Genomic DNA, 22,281 nt, shown 5'->3' on the forward strand with positions numbered 1-22,281 from the left:
GTCCTTTTCCCACTTTATGTGAGACAAATTTCCTCCTCTTGCATGTTTTGAATCTGGGGCAAAAGTGAACAAGAATTTTGCTGATAATGACCTGCTTCAGGGAAGACTCTTGCTTGAGGCTGTAAGGTTTACTGAGTTGTGGATTTGATTGTTGGCCTTCTTTTCAAGGCCTAGTTGGAACTGGAAAGGACCCAGAGGGATCTCTTAGTCCAGGGTGACTTTGTTGTTCAGGTTTCATAGATTGGTAAATGCCTAAATGCTGGAGGGTCAGTCCTGGGCTTGTCAGGTTTCATTTTTGCCCAGATAGAATGATGGGAAAACAACTACCATCTACTCTCACTGTAGTTTTATAAAAGCAAGACTGTTTCAACAACAAGAAAACAAGGAAGTTCATAACCTAAAAATAAATGATAAGAATAATAGCGAATATCTCTAAAGCACTTACTAAACTTACTTAAGCTCAGCTTTATGGATGTTGTATCCATTTTTCGTATTTGGCTCATTTTACTTCAGACTAGAGAAAGTGAACACCTCCTGTCTGCACCCTGTATCTGAGACCACAGTCCGCCTGTCTTCAGGCAGCTATGCGCCTGTACACACTTGCCTCTTCTGTGCATCGACTGTTACACACAGGAGAGGCAGCATGACCTACCGACGCGTGAGAAGGGCTGAGGCCAGGCTCTGCAGCTGGCCAGCCTGCTGAAGCCCACACCTTAGGCCCCTGGGAGTCGGGCTTTCTTTCTTTTTTAACTCTTCACAATTTCTGAGACCTATAATACATTAAAGGATAGCACGACAGGGACCCCTGGGTCTACCGTCCAGCTCAGGGGATAGAACGTAACTGCTGCTTCTGAAGCCTGCTGCTTCCCTTCCAAGCCATACTCCTCTTTGCCGCCCAAGCAACCACAATCCAAATTCAGTGTTTCTTTATAGTTTTACCACCTGTGGAAATATCTCTACAATATATTGTTTAGTGTTGCTTGTTTCTGAACTTGCCATAAAGGGAGTTGTGCTGCTTGTGTGAATCCACGGTTTGCTCTGTTCACTCGTCATGTCTTTGAGACCCATCCATATTAGTGGAGCTATAGGTCCTTCATGTCCACTGTTCTAAAGCAAGTACTAGGACATGAACAGTGGACATGAATGACCTGTCCACCCCTCCCCAGTGGTGGTTCTTCGGAAGTTTCTTGGCTGTTCCTGACCATAAATTAACTTGTTACCTTCCATGAAAAATCTGGTAGGAATTCTAATGAGAATTTCATTGAATCTATATATATCAAAATGGGGAGAATTAATGTCTTTATGACATAAACGTTTTCTACCCATGAATTTATCTGGGACCCTGTCTTTTCATTTCTCCAGCACCTGGCCCATGGGAGGTCCTCACTGATTGTTGGGTCTGTGAATGATGAGATTTTATACATCGTTAGTTGCAACTGTAGACTTTCACAAAAGAGAAAACTAACTGCTGTGAGGTATGTGACGCCCTGATGTTCAGAAAGAGTGACAGCCAGTGCTGGAGTGATCCAGTGGACTTGGTGCTTGCAACCACGGTTCTCTGCCACCTACTGCTAATGGGATTGCAGCGTCCTTTAATTTATTTATTTTTATGGTGGTGTTGCTTTTTTTTTTTTTACTTATTTATTTTTTAAATTCTTATTTTTTATTGAAGTGTAGCCAGTTTACAATGTTAGTTTCAGGTGTACAGCAAAGCCATTCAGTTATACATACACATACATAATATATATATATATTTCAGATTCTTTTCCATTATAGCTCATCACAAGACATTGAATATAGTTCCCTGTGCTCTACAGTAGGTCCTTGTTGTTTATTTATTTTATATATAGTAATGTGTATGTATTAATCCCAAACTCCTAATCTAACCCTCCCCTCTCTCCCCGCAGCTAACCACAGTTTGTTTTCTATGTCCGTGAGTCTATTTCTAGCAGCATCCTTTTTTGCTAGTAATATATGCTGGTTGGCTGCTTTCAGTTTCATTAATTCCGTCTTGTCTGTGGGCGTTTTTCTTCTGGTGGGCCTGCATGTGGTTTGCATACGTGTTAACAGAGATCTGTATTTGGGAGAACTCCAGGCCCCGTGTAGTGCCTGGCACGAAGCGCCCGCTGAGCTCATGCCTGAACTTGGAAAAACCATAGTGAAGGTTGGAATTTCCACTGTGGCTCAGACTTCTGGATTTCTATAATCTGACACCTTGATGTAGCCCGCCTTCATGCTGGCCGCACCCGTGCTGGGTAATCTGCTGGAACTGCGTGGTGCGGTTGTGTGCTTTTTCTCTTTCCTTTTTTCTAACACTTGTTCTCCTGGGCCTTGCACGTCCTTCACCAGCAGCGCCCAGGGCTGGCTTGGTGCTGCGCTGAGGCAGTGTTTGCTAATAAGGCCCTTTCCTCATCTCCTCTGAGCCTGTTTCCTTCTCTGTACAAGGAAGGCTTAGACTAGATAAGTGTTTTTCAGTTTCTTTTAAACCTGTGCCTCCTTTTGAGAAACAAAAAACTCAAATCTCTCCTCCCATCCCAACCCTTCAGATTTGGGTATGTCCTCTAAGGGATGACATGGCTGCTCTTTGTTGAAAGTTGATGTGATTCTGGTTCTTTCCAGGTGGTGCAGAAAAGACTCTTCAGAGAGTTACTGCAGGGAGGGGGCAGGAGGGGGGCAGTGTGTTGCGCTTTATAGTGTGAGCCCTGGAGCAGGGGCTTGGGTTTAAATATGGCCTCTGATATGGCCTCTCTGTAATCTTGCTCAATGTGATAAACCTCTCTTTCTCTCAGTTTCTTCATGTGTCAAGTTGGGGTGATACTATTTTAGGGTTTTCTGAAACAATATACACATGAGCCATTTGTGTCTGGGTAGAAGTAAGACCTGTTAGGAGTCAGGGATTTCTTTAAAAAAAAAATCCTGTTCATACCACTTGGCCTATGTATTATTTTGAAGTTCCTGGAGGGTGAGGGTTGAGTCTAAAGTCCATGATGGGACAGGTTGCCCCAGCGTCTGCGTGCCCCAGATTGCCCCCCCCACCCCCAGTCCTCTTCCTCTCAGCCCAGGGTGAGGTTCCTGCCATTGGAGTTACACGGAGGTCTTTGCTTGGGCTTCCTCTGCCTTCCGGTGGGTACACAGCGGATCACTGCATCCCAGAGGTGCACGGCACAGCGTGCACCTCAGCCTCCTCTCCCCTCTCGGCAGGGCCTGCAACATGAGTGTCCCCGACTACATGCAGTGTGCTGAGGACCACCAGACTCTCCTCGTGGTGGTCCAGCCCGTGGGCATCGTATCGGAGGAGAACTTCTTCCGCATCTACAAGCGGATCTCCTCCGTGAGCCAGGTCAGCGTGCGCGACTCCCAGCGGGTGCTCTACATCCGCTACCGGCACCACTACCCGCCCGAGAACAACGAGTGGGGCGACTTCCAGACCCACCGCAAGGTCGTGGGCCTCGTCACCATCACCGACTGCTTCTCGGCCAAGGACTGGCCGCAGACCTTTGAGAAGTTCCACGTGCAGAAGGAGCTGTATGGCGCCACGCTCTACGACTCGCGGCTCTTCGTCTTCGGGCTGCAGGGCGAGATCGCCGAGCAGCCGCGCACCGACGTGGCCTTCTACCCCAGCTACGAGGACTGCGGGACGGTGGAGAAGAGGATCGAGGACTTCATCGAGTCGCTTTTCATCGTGCTCGAGTCCAAGCGCCTAGACAGGGCCACCGACAAGTCTGGGGACAAGATCCCCCTCCTCTGCGTCCCGTTTGAGAAGAAGGACTTTGTGGGACTGGACACAGACAGCAGGTAAGTCTACCTGGAGGCCTGGCCCCCCTGGCTGTGTGCCGCGGTTGCCTCCCTACATCCAGAGAGGGCTGAGCAAGCAGCAGGGCTGTCTTGCACCGAGGCGGGAGGGAGGTGCAGTCTGCTGGTTTTCAGACTTTTTTTTTTTTTTTTTTTTTTTTGGTTTTCAGACTTTTAAAAATGGGACTGCCTTTGGTTCAGGGAGATCCTTTGAGGGTTAGTGTGTCCTGGTTTCAGCCAGGACCCCTGGTGGGACCCCCTGGAGCTGCTGTCCAGTAGGGTAGCCGCAGGCACGGAGGCTGGGAGCGCTGGGGAGGAGGCTGGTCTGAGCTGAGATGTGCGTTAGGTCAAATGCACGTCAGACGCTGAGACTTAGTCTAGAAAAAATGTTCAGTATCTTGATACTTTCTATGTTGACTACATGTTGAAATGGGAGTATTTTACATATAGTAGATTAAGTAAAATCTGTTCTTAGTATCAGTTTCCAGTGTTTGTTTTTTACCTTTTTTAATGTGACAGCTGGAAAACTTTCTTTGCATGGCTCACATTTCATTCCTATTGGACATCCTGCCCCGGGCACAGTCCGTCCCTTTGATGTATAGGTGAGGTGCTGAATCCCGAGAAGCAGCAGAACTAGGGGTGGAGCCAGTGTCTCCTGCCTCCTGAGCCTGGCACCTGCTCTGCTCAGGCCCCTCTACCTGCCTGACAGCCACCATGCCAGGTTAGGACATCAGGACGTCACCAGGGACTTCCGAAGGAGCTCCTTATGCAGGGGAAGGCGTGTCACAGGGAGTATGGGACAGAGCAGGGAAAGGTCAGTCCTGAATTTGTCTCTGTGATTAAGTCCACGGCCCCACTTTGCCCTAGAATTGCAGACAAGCTCTTCTGGGCCGTCTGCCTCCTCTCTGCCTGCTGCTCTGTTTCCCTGTGTGGCCATCGTGCCATCCCTCCGGCAGCAGAGAGTGAGACGCACGCCTTTGCTGAGAGGTGGCCCCCTTTTGCTGGGGAGCACTTGGGTGGCTGCGTCCCCCCCGGCCTTGGACCTCAGGCTCTGAGTCTGTTCTCCCCTCTCTGGAGAGCTCGCACGGTGGTCTCACAGGTGAGGGTCAGAGGACCTGCGGAGTCGCTGCTCTATGTTTCTTGAACTTACCCGAGGTCAAACCTGACTTTCTGGTTGTTGGTAAGTTGGAGGAGAAGATGCCAGAGAGTTGACAAAGAGAAAGTCCAGGCCAGCCCTGCGAGTGAGAGGCACAGGGGCCCTGAGTCCCACCTGTGCGCGGTGCCTGGCGGGCTCTGGGGAATTTTCACTTCCTCCCCTGGACCTGTTTCTGTGGCTTCAGGAAAGGGCAAGGCATGTCATAGCCACAATCTGTACTTAGTCCTCTCAGGGTCCTGTGATCTACACGCCAGCACTCCCCTTCTGCTCCTGGGAGCTGAGGTAGCAGGTTTAGGAGCCTGGGCACTGCCAAGGGCACAGCTGCCAGCACCAAGCCACTCCCAGGCCGGCTCCTTTCACCTCACCTGTTGCCTCCTGCTGAGCCCCAGGCATCAGGCGAGGTAGCCACCCAGGTGATGGTCCCTCCCAAGGTGGGGCTGCACGTGTACACAGCGCCTGCTGTGTCTGCAGGGACCGCCCCCCCCCCCCCACAGGCTGGTGGGTAAGTGGTGGAAGCCAGGAGCCCTGCCCCAGGCCCCCGGCCAGTGCCTCCTCTTTTCTCGTGTGAGGCCCTGGTGACCTTTTTGCTCATCAACTTCTTGGCTCTGAGTCTGCAGACCCACCAGAGAATGCCAGCTTGTTTTTGCCTTTTGAAGTCTGTGCTCAGGATTTGGCGGAGTAGCTAGTTTCAGGACACTGTGCTTGGCGCATAGTGGTTGATACTGTCACCAATGTTTACCCAGAGCCTTGTGTACCAGGCACGGCTCTGGGCATCTAAATACAGCAGCGCATTAAACCTCCCTCCTGGTGGGTCTGTCTGTTCTGGTACTGTAAATGCTCAGCCTGGCATTTCAATGTCAGTGAGATAACGATGCCAGTGAGCTCAGATCAGACACATTTTACTCCATTTTTGCTTTCACTATCCCATAGTCATCTAATTTTTAAAATAGTGATTTGGTGCCGGATCAGAGCCTAACTCTCTCCTGCTACTCTTGGTGGGAGTGAGAAAAAATGTCCAGCCTGAAATGCGATCCCATTTTGTAGCTCGACAGATGTCTAGGTACACGTAGATGGAGTTTTGGTCTGGGGTACCGACCACGCTGGCGGCTCCATGGCAGTGCCACTCCCCTCCGGCACCTGCCCTCCCTGATCTCACTCATGTCCACGCGTGGCCCGGGCCTCATCACAGCCACATAAATTCTTGTACATGCTGTCAAAGTTGTTTTTGTTCTTGTGTGTTTCTAATTTTTGCTTGTTCCTCTTTCTTTTCCTTTTTCCTTTTCCTTTTTCTCTCATACTGCCCTGTGAGTGTGTTGTTGGGTCTGAAAAGGTAGGCTGTGAACACACCGCATTGACAGTAGCTAGACTGCCCTCTGTGCTGCCTTCTCACCGCCTCCATCGCTTTAAAAATCAAAAACCTTAACCGCTGCTTTGATCCGTGTAATATCCTGGTCGTCTTTTTATTTTGTAATTTTTTGGAATTTTTGCTTTGTTAGCATGTAACCCACTGGTGTTTGATATCTGTTAAAATCCTTGCTTTGAGGAACTTTTTTGGTCCTCCATATACTTGGTGACAAATGAGCCCGTAATTTTTTTTGTTTGTTTTGAGGAAGCGAGATGCTAATCAATTTAGGCGGCTGCCAAGGGATTTTTCACGGGGTATTTTAACTTGGAAAGTCAAAGTCTGCAGCACCTTGCTTGATTCTGGCTTTTAAACGAACGTGCTCGGCACGTAGTTCTTGGCTGTCGCTGTGTGATGTGCATGACGGTGCTTCCTGGCCGGCAGTCACCGGTGAAGACGTGGCCGGCTGGGGAGTGTGCTGGCCGCAGAGGGACGCTGCTGGAGGAAGCGGTCACCAGGTTTTCTTTTGCTTCCACCTTGACCGTGCCATTTACTTTACTTTGCCTTCATAAAGGGGTGGAAGCTGGTCTAAAATCCATGCTACTCTTTTGTTCCTTTATGAAGCTGATTTTTCTAAGTATCAGGAAAATATGGCCTTTTCCTAAATAGTTGGTTCATTTGGATCTAGTGGACGCAGGGACCTTTATAAGTGACCATAGCTTCCTCTCTGCTTTAGCCAGTGAGCATTCAGAGCGGGGTCTGTGGTTTACCTTAGCCTCCCTGCTCCACCCTTTACTCTTAACTCATGTTGGCAGTAAATAGCTGATTCCGTATCTGTTGTGGCTAATGTCCACCACTGATGGCCATGTTATTAGTTTGGGGTAATGAAACTCCAGGTCAGCTGTGAAGGGAGATGCTCTGGCTGACCTAGGACCTTACATTCCCCTTCCCAGCCCACCTGAGGTTCATCTCACCCAGGGGAAGGGTTTGGCCACCACCGTCATGCTGGCCACAAGGCCTTGTTTCTCCTTGCACGTTCTGGTCCAAATGTGGACGCCTCACCTTTCACTGACTTGGTCTCACTTGAGACAGGCCAGACTTCCTGAAAGGGTCCATCACATTCTGGAGGTGGGGTGCGGGACAGAACGGAAGTAAGCGTAGCAAGTGGGCGGAGTTGAGGCTGTGCGGGTTGGCAGATGCAGGCTGGGGTCTGTGACGGCCGGGCTGTGTCCCGGATGCAGGGCCTTTCCCGTGGCTCCTGAGAGCCTGGGGGTCGGAGTGAGAACAGCCTTGCCTGGGTTCCTCCATCCTCACCTGCCCACTGGCTGATATGTCCACTAACTAGGAGCTCCCCTAGACCTCGGGCACTTTGAAGTTCAGACCACAGGAGAACCTCGAGTCCCTTCTCCTGGGCCTCCTGTGCGAGAGTCCAGTGTCTTCTGAGGTGACTGGTGCCAGGAGACGCCTCCCCCTCCAGGGAGCACCTTCGGAGGACTGTGACTCAGCGCATCCTGCTGTGAGCTTTCAGGGTCCCTGCCGTGGTCTCTGCAGAACCAGGGTCCAGACAGACTTAGAGACAGAAATGACAGCACCGACTTCAGGGCAGGGCCGGGGGGGAGGGATGGGGGAAATCAGATGTGACCTCAAGCAGCTGGGCGGGTGCCAGGACTGGTACTAAAAGGCGGGAGACCGGGAGACTGGGAGGTATCTGCTGGGTGGGGGGGTCGAATTCCAGAGGAAATGTTGGACGTGAGGCATTTTAAGACGCCATTTGTCGTCCAAGTGACAACTTCAAATTGGTGCTGGGGTTTATGAGCCTAGGGCTCAGGGGAAGGAGCCGAACCAGAGAGATTTGCTGGGAGTCGTCAGTTTTAGCTGGTGTTTCCAGCTGTGTGTGTGGACGAGCTCATCTCGACAGGTGTGGACTGAGGCGGAGGGAGGGCAGGGCTGTGGCTGGGTTGGAGAAAAGCCTAGGCCATGCAGCTTTGGTGTGTCACTCGTAGGTCATTGGGGTTTTCGGAGCAAATGCCATTTATCCTCAAGGTGCTGAAGGGAGGGACGTGGCCAGGGGTGCATCTTAGAAAGATGCTGTGGCAGCAGGGTGGGGGAGCTGGAGTTGGGGGTGGGGAGAAGGCAGTCACACTCACCTGTGAGGGAGGGAGGGAGGGAGGGAGGGAGGCCTGGGAGCCCCCCCAGCCCAGCGGACTCCCTTTCCCAGGGACAAAAGGCGACCAGACAGGGAGTCTAGGGTGAGAGGGGAGGGGTGCTGAGGGGGAGCTGACGCGTAGAGGGATTGTTGGACAGTTCTGGAATAGTCTCTCCCCGCAAAATAGACTTAAAAACCCCAAACCCTTAAGAACACTGATAGTTACTAGGGAGGAAGCAGTTCTTTTTCTAGCCTCCTAAGGGTAAGTAAGGCATGTATCAGTGAATCAGACAGTCTGTCCCGGGGACTCAATACTTATCAGGCGGAACAGTGCAACTTTAAAAGGGGAGAAGGGCAGCGGAGGGACACTAGCCAGGCTCTGTGTCAGGTACAGTCGGCCGCCCTGCCTGCATGTGTCATTCACACCACATCCCTGCCTCCCAGGTGGGCAGTGGCAGCCCCCTTTTGCAGATTGGGAAGCCTTGTCAGAGAGGGTAAGTAATTAGCCCAGCATCACACGGCTAGTAGATGCTGTGGCAGGATTCAGGCATGGCCTTGTCACACTTCAAGGGCGAGTTCTCTCTGCTAATTCCGGTACCTCCCTGTTACATCTGGATCGGTTTTGGAGCCTTTCAGAAAAGGTCTCTGATTTAAGTGCCTCAGATCTGTTTCACAAAGCTCAGAGCTCTTTGATGGTTTGGAAGCATCACAGTGCTTTATGTCCCAGAGACGTAGGATCTTACTCCTTTGACGATGACGTGGATGCAGATGATGGACAGGTGCAAGGTCACTTCTGAAGGGAAACTCTCCAGTTCTCCCCTGATCGGCTTTCTTCCGTTGGATGTAACTCTGCTGCAGCGCAGGCCTGAGCTTTCCGCACGGAGCGAGGTTTTAGTATCCAGCGTTATCATGAAACGGATCAGATGGAGAAAATTGACCTTGACGGTTTATTTTCAGGTTTCATTAGACAAGATGCACTGTCAGTTAATGGCCCATATAGTATCTGAAACTGAGTACGAAACATGGCATTTCTTAACTTTCTATTTAGAGCTGTCTTCCAGCGCAAGGTTGTCTGCTTTGGAACTTCGGCTCCAGCACCAGGGCGCCTGTGGTGTGTTATGTGACTGCATTTACACGATGCACATAATCTGGGCTTCCTCAGCCCCAAACACTCCAGCGCAGAATCATGGGCTGTAGCCATCACTTAGTCATGCAGCTATTTCTAAAACTCTGTTGCCAGGAAAAAAAGAAGGGAGAGAGAGACTGCCTTTATCGAAGTTCCTTTGGACTTTAACTGCAAACTGTTGTTGAGCAGCTCTGGTTTCCTTTGGATTTGAGTATATATATTTCTTTGCACGTAAGTTGGTTTTTACACTAGAACACCAAAGCCCTTGTGTTCCATGAGCCACAAAAATCGTACCCAAATTGCATACGTGTGAAACATTTTATTCTTTTACCCGAGAAAGAATCCTTGAATTTGAGACTTGGGCTGCGATTTTGCTTTTTGCTCCTCGCACCCCTCTTGTCATCTCTGGCTCCTTCTTCCCGCTTGGCCTCAGAGAGATCATGGTCTCAAAGGAGGAGGTGAACAAACACCCAGATGGTCACCATGCAGTGCTGCTGTAGAGGGAGCCCAGCCGAGAGCTAAAGGACATTATCAGGGAGGACTTCCTGGAAGAAATGGGCTCTGCATTCAGTTCTGAGGACAGAGTAAGAGTCAGCCAGGAGAAGGGGCCAGGAGTGTGGCTCAGTGGCAGGCGCAACCTGAGCAGAGGCCTGGAGGCTTGTGGGGAGGGGACTCGGGGACAGTGCCCTGTGTGGTCCAGGGTGGACGGTGCCCCTGCTGGGGAGGCCACTGGAGAGGGCCTGGGGTGGAGGGCTTTGGAGGAGCTTGGGTTTTACTAGAACTGACACAGAGGAGGCAGCGAAGGGTGTCAGCAGGAAGTGATCCACAGGAGAGGTACTCCCGGTTTTGCTTCTGCTGATGTTCTACAGAAAGAGGGGTTGGGATGGGTGAGAGCAGTTCTGTCTGTCCCTTTGAGACCCACTCCTGCACTCGTTTATTCCCAACATACACGCTTCTTAGTGCCTAGTGGGGAAGGGTAGACCCACAATAGTAAGCAAAACGTACTTGCCTATTGGGAGTTTATCAGTGTCAGAAGTTGACTCTGTAGAATGTTCTAGGAACACAAGAGGGGCCCCTAACCCAAAGTGTGGAGTTTGAAGGCAGGGAAGGCTTCCTTGAGAAACAGAGTCAAAAGGAGCCCGGAGGCAAGTGGGAGGTAGCTAGGCAGAAGGGCAGGTGGCCCCTGAGGTCACTGGGGACCTTGATACGGTGGTGAGGCTGGGTGTGCAGGACACAGTGTTGGGGGTGGGGGTAGAACTCTTCCAGGGAACCTCTGAAGGGTTTGAAGTGGGGGAGTGACCTAATCAGATTTGTGCTTTGGGAAGGCCACCCTGGCTGTGTGTGTATCTGTGTACGTGTGTGTGTGTACGTGTGTGTGTCTGTGTGTGTCTGTGTGTGTCTGTGTACCGGGGAGGATGGGGAGGGTGCTACCAAGTGGGAGGGTGGGAGGGTCATTAGAAGACCATTCACGGTCTGGCGAGGTGACCAGTGGGAGGGGGCTGGCGGGGCTGCGTGGGGGCGGTAGGGACAGTGTGGATGTAGTGTTTTCTTATGGGGAGGGCTTGTTAGTGGGCCCTCCCAGCGGTGCCTTGTGGCTGGAAGAAAACAGGCGGAGGCGAGGCTGACTTTCCTCTTCTCTCCTTCTCTGCCTTGTGTGATGATCTTAGTTCATCCAGCATTTGGAACAGAAGAGCTAAGTTCCAGGAGTTTGTTGAGCTCGTTCGAGTGAGACCCTGTAGGGTTTAGGTTTGTTTTGGGATCTGTACGTTCATTTAGCTAGAAACTCAGATCTTTCGGATTTCCATAGGGGTTTTTGTCCTTGATAAGATTGTTTTCTTGGTGAGAGGAAATTTGATACAGCTGCTGTTTTTCTTGAAAAAAACCTTATCTTTTAAGGAATTTAATATTCAAAACAATAGGAATATTTAAAAATGATAAAGTAAGGCTTTGGTGCAGATTCTTTGGTTTCTGAGTTGATATGGAGTTAGAAGACTTTGCATTATTTAATGGCATATCCTTGCCAATATTTAAAGAGCTGTTAGTGAGCGCCCCAGGCCCACCTCTCAAAGCATCACAAAAGTTTGCTCTGAAATAGTGAAGTTACAAAGGTCTTCTTTGCAAAAGCCCAGCAGTTGGTTTATAATATGCAGCATAGCTCTCTTTATAAAATAATAATAGGTTCAAAGTTAAGAAAGTGGAAGGTAATTGATTTTTTAAAAAAGCTGAAATATGAACTTTCTTGTGCTAATGTTGTGACTGGAAAAATTGAAGAGAAAAATCCTACCCTGATACCATCTACGTGAAATTCATATACACCTGCCACGTTTAAAAACAACTTCACAGCAGTTTTTGAAGTCAGGACCGTTCCAGCTCAGATACTGGCAGTGACGGTTGCTGCCTTTCAGTTGTAGAGCCCAGTTTGCCTTCTTAGCATTCTGCTGTAGTGAGAGGGTTGAGGAGTGCTTTGCCAGCATGCTTTTGGGGCAAACGTCATGCACTCTTGGTGATACATTTCCACGCGTTTTACTTCCCAGACATTACAAGAAGCGGTGCCAAGGGCGCATGCGGAAGCACGTGGGGGATTTGTGCCTGCAGGCCGGGATGCTCCAGGACTCCCTGGTCCATTACCACATGTCCGTGGAGCTGCTCCGCTCAGTGAATGACTTTCTGTGGCTTGGAGGTAAGATGGTCTGATGCAGAGGATCAGATGTGTAGTTAAAATGCTGTCACTTGAAATAAGAGAAAACTGAGAAAAATGGTTCTAAAAAGAGAGGAGGGAGGAGAAGAGTCGGCTGAGCTGGTTGCAGTGGGGAATCTTCTGGGGTGACTCCCTCACCTTGTCTCCTGCCACTCTCCCCTGCAGCCCTGCACGGCAGTCCTGCCGAAGCAAGCATGCACTTTCCTCAGAAACGCGCTGAATTGCCTTGTGCCTCTGTTTTTGGCTTTTTTTTAAAGCACATCTTGCCCTTTGCTTAAATGCCGTTCCTGTTAGTCACCTCTTACACTCATTCTTCCAGACCTTGTCCATACGTAGCTGCTGAGTGGATGAACAAAATGTAGTATCTCCATGTAGTGGAATATTATTCATACAAAAGAATGAATGAAAAAGAAAAAAAGGGGGGAAGATGAAAAAGGCCACCTACTCTGGGAAGTCCACCCTGATTGCTCAACCTACCCTTTTCCCTGGGAAACCCCACCCCTTATACTCTGCTCTGCTCTTTTTGATAGTACTGCCCACCTTCTAATAAACTATAACATTTTTAAAAGAAAAAAAAAGAATGAGATGCTGATACCATCTCAGTATGGACGGCCCTTGATAACAGCATGTTAAGTAAAAGGAACCAGACACAAAAGGCCACATGTTGATTTCAGTGGTCTGAAATGTCCAGAAAAGGCACGTGTAGAGGCAGAGAGCAGATGATGGTTGTGAGGGGCTGGGTGGAGAGGGATGGGGCGTGACTGCTAATGGGCAGCTGTTTCTTTCTGGGCGATGGGGTGTTCTGGAATTAGATGGTGATAAGCGCTGCACAGCTGTGAGTGTGCAGAAAGCTGCTGAATCGCACACCTTTAAGAGAGTGAGTTTTATGGTATGTGAATTATATCTCAATTAAAAAAAACCAAAAAAACCATCAAACAAAAAAAACAACCCTGCAGCTAAGGACAGCCTCTCCAGACCCCACCCCGCAGCCAGTGCCCGCAGGCCCCATCGCAGCCCCGTCTGTCGCAGGGCTCTCCCTCCGTCTGGAGCTGCCTGTTGACGTGATTTTCTCCTGCAGGACCTTCTCCTGGAGGCAGGAGCGGGAGGCACGGTCCGTGGGTTTCCTGCCACGCTTGTTAAAAAAAGCAGTGGGGGAAGGACTGAAACGGGGCTCTCGTGGGAGAAGCGGACAGCTGAGTGAGGGCCTGTCAGCCACTTACGATAAATGTGGTCAGGATGAAGTAATGAAGTTCTCTGACAGCAGTTTAACCACGTGCTATAGCACACATGAACTGGAAGAGATTCTTGAAATGGACTTAAATTTCCTAATTTGGCTTCTTAAAGAGGAGAGGGAAATAGAAGTGGGAAAGAGAAGGAACAGACGTAAAAGAAAAGAGAGAACAGGTGAAAGGTTAAGCCGGATGAGAGGGGCACGAGGGAGCTTGGCCTCGCCGTCTCGGGAGAGAGGTCTGTAAATCCTCGAGACTGACGGGTGGGGTGGAGCTGCGAGATTGGGCGCTGCTCCAGGGCGAGTGCCCACCCGGGCCCCTGACCCACGTGGTGGTGACGGGCTGTCAGCTTCCTGCAGGGGACGGTGCCCTGTGCTCTTGGCCTCCTCACCGCCACTCCATCAGAAACGCACAGTGGAGCTTCCCGGGGGCTCCACAGCGTGTGACACCACAGCAGACGGAGCGCAGAAGCAGATGAGAGGGCCCAGCTCACTCGTGTCGGGCTGGACAGGAAGGAAATCTGTAAGAATGTAAAACAGTGCTACTCTTCTGGCGGATTGTTTCTGTTTTGGGAAGCAGTTATTTTTCCCAAAAATTTAACATGTGATGGGCTTATTATTATTTTAATAGGAATGAACACATACATTTTAAAATCCTTTTCTACTTTTCTTCTTCCTTTTTTTTTTTTATGGAGGGACTGGGGATTGACCCCAGGACCCCGTGCGTGCTAAGCATGTGCTCTACCCCTGAGCTATATCCCTCTCCCCTAGTTTTATTTTCAAATATGGTAAGTGTCTGTAGATGTAACCTGCATGCACACACAGAAGCACTCTTTGTGATCCTCAGTGGTTTTTCAGAGTGTCAGAGAGTTCTAAGACCAAGAAGTTTGAGACCCGCAGAGCTAATGAATACAGGTGAAAACAGTAGCACAGCTTGTCAGGCGTGCGGCAGCCCAAGGTTCTCTGGGTGGAACTGCCAGTGAGAGGAGAGCAAAAGGTTGCAGCCATTAAATGTGGCCGCCTTTGAGGAGGCAGGCCTGGTGGGGCAGATGCATTTAGGGTGAAGGGTGCGGAAAGGTATTTTGGTACTGCTTTGGGTGCTATCATTTTAAGTGTTTTCAGTCCAGGGCACTTTCTGCTACACCCCTCATCCCTACGCAGGGCCAGCTTCTGGCCCAGAGCCTGCCGCATAGTGTGCACTAGACTCTTGGTTAGTTGAAGGAGTAGATGGCCCGTCTCACGTGTGTGCTTGCCCCTCAGTGGGACCCTGAGCACCATGAGTCTTCCGTGTTGCCAGCCTGGACACGGGCATACAGAGCAGAAAAGGTGGCATGTTCCTGTTTGTAGCAGAACCAGCGATCTGTGGGTTTGATCTGTGTTTGGGGGAGAAAATCGGCATTTGCATGTAAGCAGGCTTTCTAAATCGTTCTTAGTCACTGCGGTCCGAGCTGAGGATGGCCTCTAACTTTGTTCATTGTACTTTCATTTTAATGCCCAGCTGCCCTCGAGGGGCTGTGTTCAGCCTCTGTCATCTACCACTATCCTGCTGGGACTGGTGGCAAAGCTGGGGCTCGGAGGTTCCAGGGCAGCTCACTTCCTGCCGAGGCAGCCAACAGACACCGCCCAGGTAAGCTCCGCCCGTGCCTCTGTGCTGGGCTCGTTTGCAGCCCTTAAGCAAGCAAGAGTAATTCATTACTGTCCCTGTGAGTTAAGCTTGGCTATTGCTTAAATAAAGTGTAAAATCCGTTGAGTCAGGAATCCTGCACACGAGACGTTTTATTCTGATTTTATTGAGTATGTGTTGATCTTATTGAGTCTTACTGAATGATATTAGTGGATTACAGTGATTGATTTCTGGAACAGGTGCATAACATTTCATGGTAGACTGACCTTGAAGTTCTGTGTCTGGGTCCTTTTCATAATTCCTGGGTATTTGGTGAAGTTAACCCCAGATGTCAATTTTACCAGCTAATTTAGGGCCTGGGGGCTGTTACTTATTTTTCTGGTTGACCTAGTTCTCTAACTGAGTGAAGTTGGATTTGGTTATGTTCGTTAGCACTTAACAGAGAGTAAAGAAAAAAAAAATCTTCTTTGGAGGAGCAGACCTACAAATGATCACTGAATGTCTTTACCCTTTTGGCCCCTAATGAATGAACTTGCCTTAAATGGTTCAGGACGTAGCTGTCATATTGTCACAAAGTTAGTAACAAAGGGTGCAGAGATCCAGGTGGGACACAGAACTGTGAGGTGTTTTTTGATCCATGAGATTTTTATAGACTTTTCCGTCCAAAGAGAAAGCCCACGGTAGTAAGTGTGTATTAGACGAGGAAATGCCTTAAATTTCCTTTTCCCCGATTTATACCAGCCCCCACCATCAACAAATTGTGCAGAGACCACCTTTATGAACCGTCAGTGCAGCCGCATGGTCTGAATCTGGGTGCGCTCTTTGTAGAAATGCTTAGATGAATCTGTGATGGCTCTGGAAGATATTGCATCATTCTTTATCAGACCGTTCTAGAGGTTTATTGGGGCCTCGGTTATTGGAGAGGGGCGTGAAGCAGGCTGGGAAGTGATAGAGGAGTTCAGGTCAGAATGTCTCTGCTCCCCCTTCCCTGCGCTTGATTCCGGCCTGAGGTCCCTCCCGTCAGTGTTCCCCGCCTGTGTTTACCCTTGCTGTCGTCCCTGCTGTCTCTGGGAGGAGGTTCAGCTTTCTAAGTCCCGCGGTCCTCTGCTCCCTCTGGGAGTGCCTGTGGTTGGGGACGGCTTTGTTTTGTTCTCACCCTGCAGTGTGAGGTCATCATGTGCTGAGACCGCTCTTCTCGGGTAAGTGGTGAGGCTCCGAGACTTTGCAGGGTCGTGTTTCTTTCTTCCCCTTGCCGAGCGTAGGCGAAAAAAGTTTAAGCCTGAAAAGGTGCTCCATCTGCAGAAACGCCTTTATGTAGTTTGGGTAGTGTAAAAAGCTTGAGACCTTTAATCGTGGAAGACAGGCTGTGGGGGAGTCGGGGAGCAGCCAGTGAAGCCCGGTGGGACCTGAAAGAGCTGCGCTCCCCTCACTGAGGCGCGGGACGGTTTCGCCCCGTTCAGGCCGTGACGGGCCCAGACCCGTGGACGAGCTGACGTCATGAATGCACGTGTGTACCCGCTGCTTCGCCTTGGATGTCAGCGTCAAGCCGGGCCAGTCTGTGGCGGCGGTCTCACCCTGCATCAGGAACTCACGGCGCCTCCTCTCTGAGGCGGGGGCCAGGCAGACCGGTCATTTCACACTCCCCCTCGGACTGGCACCTGAGCTTCCCGTCTCAGCAGCGGAGCGGCGGGAGCACAGGTGTCCTTTAGTGCCGCTGTGGCCTGAGTGGGCTAGTCTCTGTGCCCCAGTGGCCGTGTCTGTCGGTGGGGAAGGCGATAGCAGTGCTTCCCTCCCTCCAAGGGCTGGTGGGGGGGGGGGGTCAGATGCACACGAATGAGCGAGTTCAGTGACCTCGGCCCAGGGAGGCCTCGGGAAGAGATGCCAGGACAGGGTGGCCCCAGCCGGCGCTTGGTCCGTGTTCGCAGCTGTTACTGTTATCAGCATCCCTACTGTGGGTTATCGAGTAGTTTTAAGACTTGGCAATACGAATTCATGAACGATGTTACAAGACTAGACATTTCAGATCTGGTTTACATAGTTTTCAAGATTTCCTCTGAGAAAAGGGTTTTGTTTTTTCTTTTTTAACAAAAAACCCCAGTTTATTTATCTTTTAGTTCTTCCAAAATTGAAAATGTCAAGTCCTACTGCTAAGGAGAAACAAACAAACAAACAAACAAACAAAATCTGAAACCCTTCCCCCCTCTTCTTTTAAAGTCACAGAACACAGAAGGAACTGCAGGGGGACAGGTGGGCACAGAGAACCAGGAGGGAGAGGATGGCAAGATAAACTCCCCAAACACATAAAAGGCTGTTCAACGGAAGTGTGATAAAAACAGGGCAACGTGAGACAAGTAAAGACGAGGTGCAGCCGGGATGAGAGGCTGTGCTGCAGCCGCGTGTCCCCGCCCTGATGCTCCAGGCCCGGGCGTGCCTTGCGCCTTCCAGGGCTAAATGCTGACTCCTTGGAGCCGCCTGCCTAGATTTCACTAGAAGCAGTAATGAGGCACCACCATTCTTCCTCAGACATACCAGAAAAGAAACAGTGGTAATTTTGCTCCTACCAGTGAACCGTGTGTGAATTTGTGAGGAAGATGAAACCAAACCAGGGAGTATCACTGCTTCTTGTCTTCCATGAGGCAAGAGAGCAGGAGAAGTCAGGCAGAGGCAGCAGTGCGTGCAGCCTCACCAGCTCAGGTTGCACCGTTTATCACACCATTAGCAAATTCTAAGAACCTGAGAAAAGGGGTTTTTTCACCCCCTGTTAAATCTGAGTTTAGTCTCCAAAAGAGTCCTGTAGTCCCTCCCTCTTTCTGCTTGAATTCTCCCCTTGTTTAAATAATGGTTTTTTTAGGTGGATGTGCTGGAGACTGAACTGAGAACCTCTCACTTGCTAATAAGCACGTGCTTGCCCGACTGAGCTATCCTCTTCTCCCTTGAATTTTTTTTTAACTTTACTTCCTTAGTTTCAGAGGTTAGAGGCCTCTAATTCTTTTTCTGGAGACTTGTCCATGAACCTGTAAGTCTATAATTAATGGACAAAACTTGGTTTATTAAAAAATCAATAGAACATTCTGCAATCCATCCAAAAGGAAAGGCTCATTGACTTATAAATGTTTCTCCTTTATGATGATTTCTACTTTTTGGTCGAGCTTAACTTATTAACAGTCATCATCATCGTCATAATGACCAAAATAGCTCTGAGCAAGTGGGTACCTCCCAAAGCCTAAATGCTTTCCTTGTGTTTTACCTCGTGGCAGGTGTTTGAGGGTATGTATCAGTGTCTCCTTTTTGCAGGTGAGGGATTGAGAGATGGGGCCGCTTGTCCCACATCACACGCAGCTGGCCTGGAGCCCAGGCCACACAGTGTGCATTCTTAATCGCTCCTCTTACCAGCCTCCCATTGAGTGGTTTCCTAACTCCTGTGAGTCCATAAATGACCGATTTTAGTGATCTCAGCCTGATGAGGCTTTAAAGGAAGAGATACTAGTGAGAGTATGAGACAGAGTGGCATAGATTAAAATTGTACATTTTCACAATGTTTTATTCTCAGCTAATGACCTAAAAAGTTAATATTTCTTATCTTAGTGCTCTGCAAGCACTAAAAACAAAACATTAGAAATGATGCCAGTGCAGAAGAGAAGTGGGCTTTGAAAGTCCAACCATTGCTAGTGACTTATTGCTCGTTTTTCTCCAGGGATGCTTGCTGAGAGAAAAAGTTATAAAGACTAAATTGGTTTTATGTCATCTTTAGTACGGAAGAAAAGATTGTCAGCAAATATTGAGAGAAAGTAAAATCTTTACTCTTTTCTTTCCTGATGATAAATATGTAAGTTGTTTTTCATGGCTTAAGTACATTTCCTCACTTGTGAAATTTGATTAATGTTATTTACCTCGTCTGACTGTGAGAGTTAGATGACTTGTACACAAAGCACCCAGAGGTACTCAATAAAAGTCCGCTGTCACAGTGACAGTTTAGAAGGATTGGCTCTGAATACTGACGAGGGCGGCTTATTTCTGGTGCATATTCATTATGTATGTGTGATATATATGAATATGACTTCAAGTAACAAGGATTCAGTGACTTTTTTTAGTGCAGTATGTTTTGATGAAATCAGTGCCATTCTAGTAAGTAGGACTAGTTAAATTGCCTTAAACAGACGACCTTGAAGATTATTTATACAGAATGTATTCTTACAAGTCAGGATTCGTATTGCCATGTAACCATCCGCTAGAACCTTTAAATTCGTAGGAATCTGACCACAACTATTAAGTTTAGAAAAGTCAACAATGATTATTTTCATGATTGAAGAAAATTTTGATTTTTTTTCTGTACCCCTGAATAGGTTTTAAACAATCAAAACATTTATTTGACATCTGTCACTTTTCTTAATAGAGGGAGTAAAAGGAGAGTTCATGTTGTTTTAATATGTAAATAAATGCTTTTGTATTTCAACAAAATTGTGTGATGTCCTGTCTCTTGGGGAACTATTTTGCAAGACACTTAAGATTACCTACCGTTGGAAGAATACAGACGTGACTTTTATGAATATAGGGCTAATACCGATCTGTTAGTTTTTGATACAGTGCAAGACACGAGGACTAGGAGAGCTTTGCTGCTGACTGCCAGGACAGATCCCGGGTCTCAGTCTCCCTTTTCTGTAAAAGGAAGAGGCTGGCCTGGATTCCTTACTCTTAGATGACTTTCCATGACCCTTTCTTTTGTTTATATTCAGGAGTATTAACAATTTCAGATTAAATACTGAATACCACTCCCTTCCCTGAAGCAGAATTCAGTATGTGCTAGATAAGCTTTTAGTTACAGACTCTGAGCATCCTGTTTTTAAAAACCTTACATACAGGCAATTTTTGTGTTGCATGTTTCCAAGCAACGTGGAAGGCCTTTCTGGCCATAGGTGGCGCTGTTGCACCTTTTTATGGTCAATTTTCCTGTTTGTAAAAGAAGGCTTAAACAACGTTCCTTTAATTTGATTTCTTTGTTTAATGCTTCAGGATAGCACAATGTCCATTAAGTCTGGCTACCTGGAAAATTTATTCTAGTTATATCTTATTTTTATTCTGTCATCTCACTGTGAAAATTTCAGACTTGCTGTGCAAACAATGGCAAAATTGGACTTTTCTTCCAGTATTAGAAACCAGTGAGCCATGATTTTATAAAGCAGATAGAAGCAGTCTCTGGAGCACCTTCAAGCTGAAAAATGCATTGAGCTCCCTGAGTACTGAACCCGCTGCTGTGTATTAATTAGCTGCAGGTGATTTGGTATGTGGAGGAAGGGGTGTAGCTTTTTGACTTGGGTTTGCGTGCACGCACTGCCACTGAGCCACGTGAACCTGAGTCAGTTCGTTCTGAGTTTTCCCCTCGTCTGTGAGATGGGGACCCTCATATCTGCTTTGTAGAATTGTGAGAATTAGAAATTATGTGAAGTGTTTAGCACAGTGGGTATCTCAAAAGGTCTCATAAACTTTAGCTACTGTTTTGTATGAAGCCATCATTTTACAGTCTTTGGCAATTACTGAGAAATTAAAATAGGAAAAGCTGGTTTTATGACGAAAGATAGTATTCGAGGAAGGTCAGTAGTTCCTATACTTGTTATTTAGCCTCAGCTGAGTTAGAACCATTACACAGTCACCCTGAGCCAACCATAAGCCACAGAATTTGTGTATGTTGGGGCTTAAGGGGACCCAATAATTACACACTTGTTTGCTCCGCCAGCCAACTGAGAGATGACGCAAAAGAGCAGGCGGGCGATAAATGTCTCCTTTGTTTCTGAGGAAGCCACATTCTCCATGAACTTCAGGGCTTCGGAAAAATGGGTGTCCTGATACTGTGTCCCAGAACTAGAGACTCACCCAGTCCTGGCAGCTCTGGGCCACAGCAGGCCTTCCCTTGAGAGGATCTGCCCCATCATGCACAGGGCTGTCTTGTCATTGAGCTGAGCATCCTGGGTGCTTCCTGGGGTGGCCAGCACCCAAGGGAAAAGAAGGGTTTGTCTCCCAAACCCCCTGGACTCACACTCCCTCCATTAGTGTGAGGAGGACTGGCCGTGGGCCAGGGGCCAGAGGTGTGGAGGCAGAAGCGCCCCCAAGGACCGGAGGAGTGGGGAGGAGGTGCTCCCTCCCTCAGTTTAAACAGGTGGTGGGGTGGGACAGAAGGGTGCTCCCAAGAGTTTATAGAAGGGGAAATAAGGATAGCCTTTGGGACTTAGACTAGCCAGGAAACACAGAAGATGATTAGAAGGGAGATTTGTGAATAACTTTAATAGGTGGCATTTGTTGAGCACTGAAAATGTGCTACATTCTTTTCTGAGCATTTTACAGAAACGAATCCTTAAATTTTCACAACAACCGAGAAGGAAGGTTGATTGTTACCCCAATTTTCCAGGTGTGGAAATTAAGGCACAAGAGGGTAAGTCAGTTGGCCAAGTCCCAGAGCTCGTAAGTGGCAGAGCTGGGACTTAAACCCTGGCTGTCCGGCTTCCAGGCTCCCAGGGACAGACTCTGGCTGTTGAGAGGTATCTGCGTGTCTGTGGATCTCAGTACATCTGTACATCAGTCAGCCCAGAGAAGACGGGAAGGGAGAGTTAAACAGGTGCTCAGCCACTGTCCACGGAGAGCGCACCGTGAGTAGTGTTACTGTTTTCTGGGCAGCAGGTCTGTTCTCATAACAGAAATTTAGTCCATCGAGTTAATCTAGGAACCCCTCTTGCTCTGCTTCTGTCCATGCTTGCCATGTGACCTCCTGCCTATGATTGTGCCGTTGGGGAGAAAATGTACTGACTGTTGAACTCCGATATTTTAGTCTGGTTCATAGTTTCATGTCTCCTGTTACATTAATAAGTTAAACCTCTGGTTTTCTTGCATCAGTCTCTTATGAGCTTGGTTAATGCAAAATCAGTCCATTGGAGCCCAGTGATGCTAACGGTATAATTTCTGAGCACACCGAGGCACTTCTACCCGTGGAGACCTGGCTGGAGGGTGCCCCTCTTTCTCACAGTGATTTCTTCCAACAGCACCGGTTATTGTCCCCCCAGCCCTCTGCACATGAGGCTTTCTGAGTAGGCCAGTGCCAAGTCTACCAATCAGAAAGCTATGAAGTACCTGGAAGTGGGTTTAATAGAAGAAAAGGGCTTCCAGGGAGTCCGATGAGATGT

At 48.7% G+C, this 22,281-nt stretch overlaps 1 protein-coding gene across 3 annotated transcripts in view; it reads left to right on the forward strand.

Annotated features, from left to right (window-relative positions):
- The window catches only part of TRAPPC9 (trafficking protein particle complex 9), a 401,874-nt gene that overhangs the window by 1,893 nt on the left and 377,700 nt on the right, over window positions 1-22,281 (forward strand). For all 3 annotated transcript variants that reach the window (XM_032467928.1, XM_032467929.1, XM_032467930.1), the window contains exons 2-4: window positions 3,202-3,795; window positions 12,097-12,242; window positions 14,987-15,115. In XM_032467928.1, coding sequence (XP_032323819.1) covers window positions 3,212-3,795; window positions 12,097-12,242; window positions 14,987-15,115 — 859 coding nt within the window. In that variant the 5' untranslated portion in view covers window positions 3,202-3,211. The remainder of the gene's footprint in view (window positions 1-3,201; window positions 3,796-12,096; window positions 12,243-14,986; window positions 15,116-22,281) is intronic.

This window comes from Camelus ferus, chromosome 25, assembly GCF_009834535.1.
Source record: "Camelus ferus isolate YT-003-E chromosome 25, BCGSAC_Cfer_1.0, whole genome shotgun sequence".
In the NCBI taxonomy this organism is placed as follows: Eukaryota; Metazoa; Chordata; class Mammalia; order Artiodactyla; family Camelidae; genus Camelus; species Camelus ferus.